The sequence below is a fragment of the Littorina saxatilis genome, unplaced genomic scaffold, assembly GCF_037325665.1.
Source record: "Littorina saxatilis isolate snail1 unplaced genomic scaffold, US_GU_Lsax_2.0 scaffold_117, whole genome shotgun sequence".
NCBI lineage: Eukaryota > Metazoa > Mollusca > Gastropoda > Littorinimorpha > Littorinidae > Littorina > Littorina saxatilis.
In genome coordinates, this window is record NW_027129116.1 from 160,962 (window position 1) to 169,200 (window position 8,239).

An 8,239-nucleotide genomic window follows, 5' to 3' on the forward strand; every position below is an offset into this window, starting at 1 on the left:
TCAACACAGAATTCAATCAATTACAACATGTTATTTAACGAAAACACATAAGCCCCCCTTTTTTAATGAAGTGAAAGAATACACATACGTCCAACGACGGAAACGTACGATGGAAATATGATCAGGTGATAAGAAGCAAACATCATGCATTTGATAAGGCATAGTAGAAGTCTTTATCGACATAGGACGAAATCCAGCAAATTGCCATGGGGGTGGATAGGGGTTGGTTGGTGGGACAAATAATGTTCAATTTCCAACGCGCGCACTTCAATGCTGCTGCTGCTGCTGCCGCTGCTTTGCCGCTAATGCAAGAGCGTGTATCCTCTGGCACTCCCTTGCCAGAAAGTTTGGCGCCAAAACCTCCACTACAACACCCTCCCCCCTCCCTCCTTACTTCTAGGCCCCGCCCACATCCGCTATCTCCATTCCTTCCCCCTTCCTCACCATCCTTGTCCAGTCCTAAATACCATCGCCTCACCTTCAGTTTAAAAACAATTTATCGTTCCTCTAAACTGACACTTAAACTTCCGCTCCTTGACGCACCCCCCCCCCCCCCCCTCACCTCCCCTCATCTTCCCCCCTCCGCCCTTGTGGGCCACTCCCTATCCACACACAATCACACTACGGCCACACACAGACTCTCACCCCAGAGATGTACTCAGTGACTCTCCCTCCATTCTCTCGCAGACATTCCAAAGATAACGACTGTTCACGAGTCTCGTACATTGGGCAAAACCAGGGGGGCCATTTACTTTCCTCTTTTTCATACAGGTCAACAGACACATACATACATTTGATATCACTTAACGGACATCAACAATACAGTTGTCTGTGGACTTCTCCCAACCAAGGAAGCCCTTCCTTTGCCCAATAGACGAGAATCGGTAATCAGTGTTTAGGTAATTTATCGGAGAAAAGAGATCTGTACTTGTCTACAATATTATTTGGTATTTGGTCTAAGTACCTTAAGTAACAGGTGCTTGCCCAGTCTCCCATGAGTTTAACAATTTCCCCCGGGACTCCGCAAGACATAGCCCACGTTGCGCCACCCCTTCTAAAACTGTGACTACTAAAATTCCCCGCAGCAGCTGCAGTAACAAGACGCAAGCGTTTATTAAATTTGGAACCTTTGAGTGGAAAGGCTTGGGACTTCCAGGGTGCCGCGCCCAAGATCCGAAACATTGCAGTTACCGCAGTAACGGGGCACAGAGGATGATCCAATAACACAGGTAATCTGATAGCTAGTGTTTTTTCTTTGCGTTGGATCGTTTTACTCCACGTCACCACAATTGTAACACAGTCATGTTCGGTCATAAGGAAGCTGTCTCTAGTCAGCTGTTTTGTCGGGTCAAAAGTGCCATCGTCTTGAAAGAGGTTTGACTTCCTCAACAGTCCAAAGAAAAGAACCAAACAAGTCGCCCAAAACACACAGTCTTCAGCATACAAAAAGTTTAGTTCTTTGCGAATTGATAGTAGCACTTCAGGAGTAATCGGCGTCTTTCTCGTAGGAGGACACCCCAGGCATTTGTCAATTCCCTTCAGGGTGGTTTTGACATACCAAGAGTCTCTATATGGGTGCTGTTCGCCACATTCCAAATGAAGAATGCGAATTATGTTGAGGTACTGTTTCACCGACGCTGGTTTGATGCGCCTCGCAAGGAACGCAGCATACAGTGCCACAGTTTGCTCTGACGCTGGCACCGGAAGAATGTTCATAGAGTCACAGAACTGTAGGTAGGAATTTAAGTGAGTCTGGTAAGTCTTTTTGGTACTGTCCGCAAAGTTCAGGGCGCGATAACCTGCCACCTCTCTCTTCAGTTCCGCACCCAGACTAGCCGTAGCCGCACCTGCAACCAAGAAAGGCAAGCGTCGCACTTGACATATGATCTTCCCAAAAGATTGCGGGTCTGCGTCCGTGGTGGTACCATGATAACAAGTCCACTAATTGGTCCAACTTCCCTTCGTGGAGGCGTGATATACTGTCAGCCATAATATTAACCGATCCTGCCACATGCACCGCAGAAATATTACAATTTGTCTTCGCACATTCCCACGCCATTTTTCGTAACAGACAATTAACGTAAGTGTTCGTCGATCGTCCTTTGTTTATGACACCTTTAGCAACAGTACTATCAGTGTGGAAAACCACGCTTTTTCCTGCCCACAAGTGCGACCAGCGTTCAACTGCTTTCACGACTGCAATGATTTCCTTGAAATTTATGTGCAGGTTTTTTGCTGCGGGAATGTCCTTTTCAAAACAAGTATAAACCCAGTCACTTTGGTAAAAGGCTCCTGCTGCTGTATTGCACGCATCGACATACACATGCTGCGTAGCATGTTGATGAAAATACACGGTACCATTGAACACTGTAAGAAAAGCCAACCACCATTGCAAGTCTTCATGAAAGGCTTTTGTAAGTCTAGTTTTGTGCTTTTGCTGCTGCAAAGGTTTTTGTGCGTCAAGTATGCGACGGAGAAAAAATCTGCCTCCCCGAACCACACATGACGCCCAGTTGAGAGAGCCTGCGAGGCTCTGTAGCTGCTGCTTGCTTGCGCGTTGTTTCCGCTGAAACTGCTGTAGCTTCTGTCGTAGCTGTTGTATCTTGTCGTTGCCCAACGACAGTGTGCAGGCCTGGGTGTCAATGTCCACCCCCAGGAAGGTGATGCGCTGGGTAGGCCCCACCACTTTCTTCCAACTGATGTTAAATCCTAATTCTCTGAGTAATCTAATCAAGGTAAAACGCATTTTTTCACACTCTTCTTTTGTTTCTGTTGCTAACAAAAAATCATCAATATAGGCCACTACTCCACTCATTCCTCGTCTAATCATACACCGTCTCACAGCCTGTGAAATCCTATGGAAATGAGCGGGACCTACGTTACTGCCAAACGGCAGTCTGCTGTCAAAAAGATAAGTAGGTGTTTTGTCATCACCAAAAACCCATTTGAGTCCAGTTACCTGATAGTTCTCTGGGTGGATACACACAGATCTGTATGCTGCTTGAAGATCAACTTTAGCGCACCAATATCCGCTCTTTGCTAATTTACAGGCATCTCTTAATGTTTGAAATTTAACACTTTCCGGTATTGAGTAATCGTTCATTGCTTGTCCATAAGGTCTGCTGCCATCGTGAATGAGTCTGATTTCTTTATCGTTTTTTGGTATAGCTGCCAAGGCACTAACTATGGTAGGCTTCTTTGAAGCAATAACGTAGTTTCCTTTATTTATCTGATCTATGAGTTCCTGCTCTACTGCTACTTTATGCTGTATCGCTGATTTGTGGTTCTTATGTTCTACTGGTGTTACTACACTGCCTCTTGCAATAATGCGAAAACCGTGTTCTATGCCATCCAACAAAAAGGTCTTATCGCTATCATCTACCAGCTCATTTTGCCAAATATGAAGTTTTGCGCTAATGGAAGAACTACCACAGAGAAAGTTACAATTGTCAGGGTTCTGTGCTGCATAAGGACTAGAGTGGTTGGGGCCTACCTTGGCCGTAGAGACAATTTGCTGTGCAGGATCCTATATCAGGGGGTGGCTGCCAGGGTTCGCTGAGTGCTGGGTTGTGGGATGGTCCTTACCGCAGCTGCTGCACGCGTGCTCGTAGATACAACGTGGACCATAGGCGCATGACCCCTTGTTGTACTGCAGGCACACCTCTTTGCCCCCGGGTCCTGTCGGTCGCTGTCGGTGCGCGCCACTGGCTCCGCCGTTGCCGCCAGACTCCTTGATGGTTGGCGTAGCCCGCTCCCGAAGCACAACTGTCGCCAGGTGTGGTGCTTCGGTCCCCCAGGACAATTTGTCGGCCGCCTGACGCTGTCGATATTCGTCGTCGAAGATGAGCACAGACTGCCAGGTGAAACGGCAGCCTAACTCCCCCACCATCTCTGTGTAGCGTAGATAGGCCGCTACATCAAAGTCTTTATCCCGGGACAGGAGTGTGGCCATGATTCTGGCATTTGCCACAATCCAGGCGGAGGGTGACACCCGATCTAACTTCGGCTTTGTATTGGGTAACTTGATTGTCACCCCTCCGCCAAGAGACACCTCCTCCTCCACAGCCAACGAGGATGAAACAAAATCGATGATTTTTAATCCCTCACCTTTGGGTCTTGCCGGCGTCACTGGCGAACCGTCCATGTTGAGTCGCCCCAACAATTCCGCCAAACCACTGGCACCTCTGGCGGTGTCGTTGCTCATGGGGCCTCCCCCATCTTTTGCTTGCAGGGTTTTAATCCCTGCCCGAAGCAGGGCAAGATGCCCCCTTTTTATGTTGGCACTCAGGGAGTCCAAATCCTCCGGCTCGACACATTTGAGGGCCGCCAACGAATCGAACCCCTCTTTGACGAGGACGCTGGTCACCGCTGAAGGAAGGTTTGACTCCTTACACCATTGTTCTATTTCGGACATGATCACCAAATAATGTTCAATTTCCGACGCGCGCACTTCAATGCTGCTGCTGCTGCTGCCGCTGCTTTGCCGCTAATGCAAGAGCGTGTATCTGGCACTCCCTTGCCAGAAAGTTTGGCGCCAAAACCTCCACTACAACACCCTCCCCCCTCCCTCCTTACTTCTAGGCCCCGCCCACATCCGCTATCTCCATTCCTTCCCCCTTCCTCACCATCCTTGTCCAGTCCTAAATACCATCGCCTCACCTTCAGTTTAAAAACAATTTATCGTTCCTCTAAACTGACACTTTAATCAAGGTTTGAGTAAATGTTTTAATACAGACTGTCAGGAACTATCCCCAAAAAAGTGTTCCCCATTATTTAGATTAATCTTTTTGATGACGTCATAACCGGTTTATCACAAAGTTGGGAACGCACCAAGATGATTTCATTGTTCAATGAAATTGATTAAAACTGTGCATGTTTTTAAGTGTGACAAAAGTTGAAGGATCAGGAGGTAAAATATAGTTAATCAAAGAGTCAGAAACGTTGAGTCTTTTAATGTTGCATGGTCTTATAAAATCGTTGCATCAACATTCGTATTCACATATCAATCAAAACACGGTGCTAACTTCTTGCGTATTGCTTAGGAAAAAAACATTGACGACTAATATGTTAGAGTTTATAGGTAATGGTGTTTCAAAAAGACATGCGAACAATTGAAACAAGAACTTTGTTTACTTGATGATCCAGACTTCAATTAAAAATGTTCAAAATTAGTGTGTGCTGTTTGCTGACTAGTTCTTCACGACATACAACCATGGCATAACAACACATTCTATAGTAAGCATATTAAACGAATACGTAATTGACAGGCACATGTACAAAATTGAACAATGAGGAGAAAAGAAGTAATTCAGGACATTTTAGAATAACATCTACAACATAGCAACAAAACAATACACACTCTGAGAATAATTCTTCCGGCTGCCAGGTTAGTTGATTGTACAAAAACTTAGTGCATTTAATAATACTAGCAGCTTCAACAAAGAACGCTACTCTGTTAAACACAGAGCTTTCAGTATGAAACTTAATTAACATGTTTGCAATTTACGTTGATGTTTGAAGTGAAGCACAATTACTCTGCACGATGTTTTTAGATGCTAATTAAAACAATGATCCCATTGCATAATTATATATGTGTATAATAATTATTAAACCCTTTGAAGTTCCTGTGGATTGTTCTAGTCTAACATGTAATGTTTACATTTTACAGGGCTTCTTTTTGTACTGAATTGTGCCTTTGTTTGTTCATGTTGTTACCCGTTTTGCAATTCGATTACTCCTGGATTATTTCATTACAAAAGAAAAACGTTCCCCTTCTTTTGTACTGTCATATTCCAGTGAATGTTTCCATGGTGTATCGAATGTCTTGTTCTATTTGCAGCTATTTTGATATCATTCATGTCTCGTGATATCAAATTGTTTATTCAATGTCCAGCAATTGTATACATTAGATTGTTTTGTTCTGGATATTGTTGGTACTTTCATGTTTGCCTGCATCATTTTCAGCTTAACTTGAGAACTATTTTATATTTCGGAGTTAAAAGTCTCCAACTGTGACTCTTGTAATTTCGTATAATAACTAAGAATTCTTTATTTTATTTGTGAGTGTGTGCGTGTGTGTGTGTGTGTGTGTGTGTGTGTGTGTGTGTGTGTGTGTGTGTGTGTGTGTGTGTGTGTGTGAAAGCATGCTTGCATGCGTTCGTGTCGTTAACTTTGTGTGTTTGAAGATTTGTACGATCGTGCATATGTGTGTGTGTGTGTATTGTGTGTGTATGTGTGTGTGTGTGTGTGTGTGTGTGAGTGTGTGTGTGTGTGTGTGTGTGTGTGTGTGTGTGTGTGTGTGTGTACTCTTATTCGTCCTTGGGTAGGTGAGTGCGTGCACGTTTTGACCATGACGTTGCATGACTAAACATAGAAATTGTGAAATTAATGTAAACTATTTATATCAGCCTCGCTCCCACAGTGAATCACAGGCAGGTCGAGTGTCTGGATCTGATGTACTGACCAGGAGGACAATCGACACATGAAAACAATAGGTAAGACAAATAAGGCTCGAAGCCACTCATTTATATGTTGACCCTAATCAGGCCGGAGTAGAAATCTATAAAATGATTAGTGTAGAATGCATTTTGAGAATGATACAAAGAGTGGGTGTCTAAGTCATTTAATATTTTGAGCGGCATAGTTAGTCCTGCAGTTTACTTTCGTTACAGGATAAAGGTACAGTCCTGTTTGCTTGGATGGTTCAGCTCAGCTTGTCAGACTTGTCCAGCGTTTGAACGGGATAAGACCATTCTTCAACGTGTACATTAGGTAACACTAACACCCACCTGGTCATCGTCTGTGCGGGGTTAGAACTTTTTTTGATGAATTAATTGTGTAACTTATATCAGCGCTGACTCTGGAAATTGATACATTCAAGAATTCCACCCTCGCACAGATAACAGCCAGGCAGTTGGGTTCTGGTATCTATTCAAGTGGAGGGACGGTCTTAATCCATTAAAAAAAACCTCTGCAGATCTGATAATTATTGTAACCACACTGTTTACACAAGAAGAACATTGCTTGTAATGGGCGTTTGATTTCAGTCCCTATCTCATATAGTGTATCTGAGCTCCGTCTTAGTATTCATTTGAATCTTCATATCGCTCCACTAAAAAAGGTACGATTAAGGTATATAATCATAAAATCAGACATCTATAATTATGTATATATTCATAGTTGCCTCACGTCGACTGCAGGGGTCGACAGTTTTCGTTGACAGCAGGGGTCGATAGTTTTTTTTTATTAGCACAAAACAAACATTTCATAAAGAACGTCCTCCTCTTTGGGATTTTTTTGGTTAAAATTATACGTTGAAAAGTAAGCCACAATAATTCAAAGATTTGTGTACTCACAGGAGTAATATATAATTTTTGGAGATGCTAATAAAGCATAAACGAAATGACAGGCATCTATTGATCACTCATTTAACTGTACATTAATCGCCGCTGTCCATTTTCTTGCATAAACCCTGTGGGATAATGATAAAATTGACGAAAAGGATTCTGTGATCATTAAAGTTAGAACACATAAGGCGCCATTTTGGGACGTTTTCTGACGATTTAATTTGACCTAAACAGGTTCAAGGGACATTTGCTGTACTTAAATGTTGAAACACTCACAATGATTTGCTCAAAACTGCTCCGAAAATATGCCAATTTATTTAAAAAAAATTGGAATCAGCGAGAAAATTTGCTTCACCCAGTTCTCCTGTGTCAGGAGTCCTGACTTCCGTTCGTCATCATATTTTATTTAGTCCTCATAAATACCCATTCGCCAAAACAGGTTAAGACCGTTGGATTGAGGAAGTCAAACCTACAGTCTAGCAAACGCATGCACATTCGGAGCCATATACAGGGCTAAAACGCTTGCCATAACATAAACAAACACACTTTCCGTTGGAGAATATCACGGCCTGAAAAGACTACCAAACACAGTATTTAGGCAAACACTAATTCCAAGACCTTCTAAGACTCTTTAGCTCTTGGCTTAATTTCAATTTCAAAGGGATTTTGTCTGTAAAATCAAGGATAGCTCATATCAGAAATAACAATTAGAATAGGGTTTAACGTGCTTATGTCCAACATAACGACTGAAACATGAGTATGGGGTATTTAACTTTTCCACAAAACCACTACTGATGACATTATGAAGATTCTATTGTGAACTTGTAAACAAATAAACAATCAAATGAACACCCCCCCCCCCCCAAGAAGAGTGTTATTTTGAAAACGCTGAC

General features: G+C 43.2%; 1 protein-coding gene and 1 long non-coding RNA gene across 2 annotated transcripts in view; one reads left to right on the top strand and one right to left on the bottom strand.

Moving 5' to 3' along the window:
- Window positions 1-570: 570 nt before the first annotated feature.
- On the bottom strand, window positions 571-3,390 carry LOC138957402 (uncharacterized). The gene is made up of 3 exons (XM_070328521.1): window positions 3,383-3,390; window positions 2,498-2,696; window positions 571-1,941 (listed from the first exon to the last, which is right to left on the bottom strand). The coding sequence occupies exons 1-3, from the start codon at window positions 3,388-3,390 to the stop codon at window positions 889-891; spliced, it is 1,260 nt and encodes a 419-aa protein (XP_070184622.1). The 3' UTR covers window positions 571-888.
- A 2,882-nt stretch (window positions 3,391-6,272) lies between these two features.
- LOC138957395 (uncharacterized) overlaps window positions 6,273-8,239 on the top strand; it is a 4,362-nt gene continuing 2,395 nt past the window's right edge. The window contains exons 1-2 of the long non-coding RNA XR_011453016.1: window positions 6,273-6,494; window positions 6,672-6,771. This is a non-coding gene — a long non-coding RNA (uncharacterized lncRNA). The remainder of the gene's footprint in view (window positions 6,495-6,671; window positions 6,772-8,239) is intronic.

Coding starts and splice junctions, on each gene's coding strand:
- LOC138957402 (XM_070328521.1), bottom strand. Junction 1,942..2,497: donor TCAACTGGGCGTCATGTGTG/GTTCGGGGAGGC, acceptor TGGACCAATTAG/TGGACTTGTTATCATGGTAC.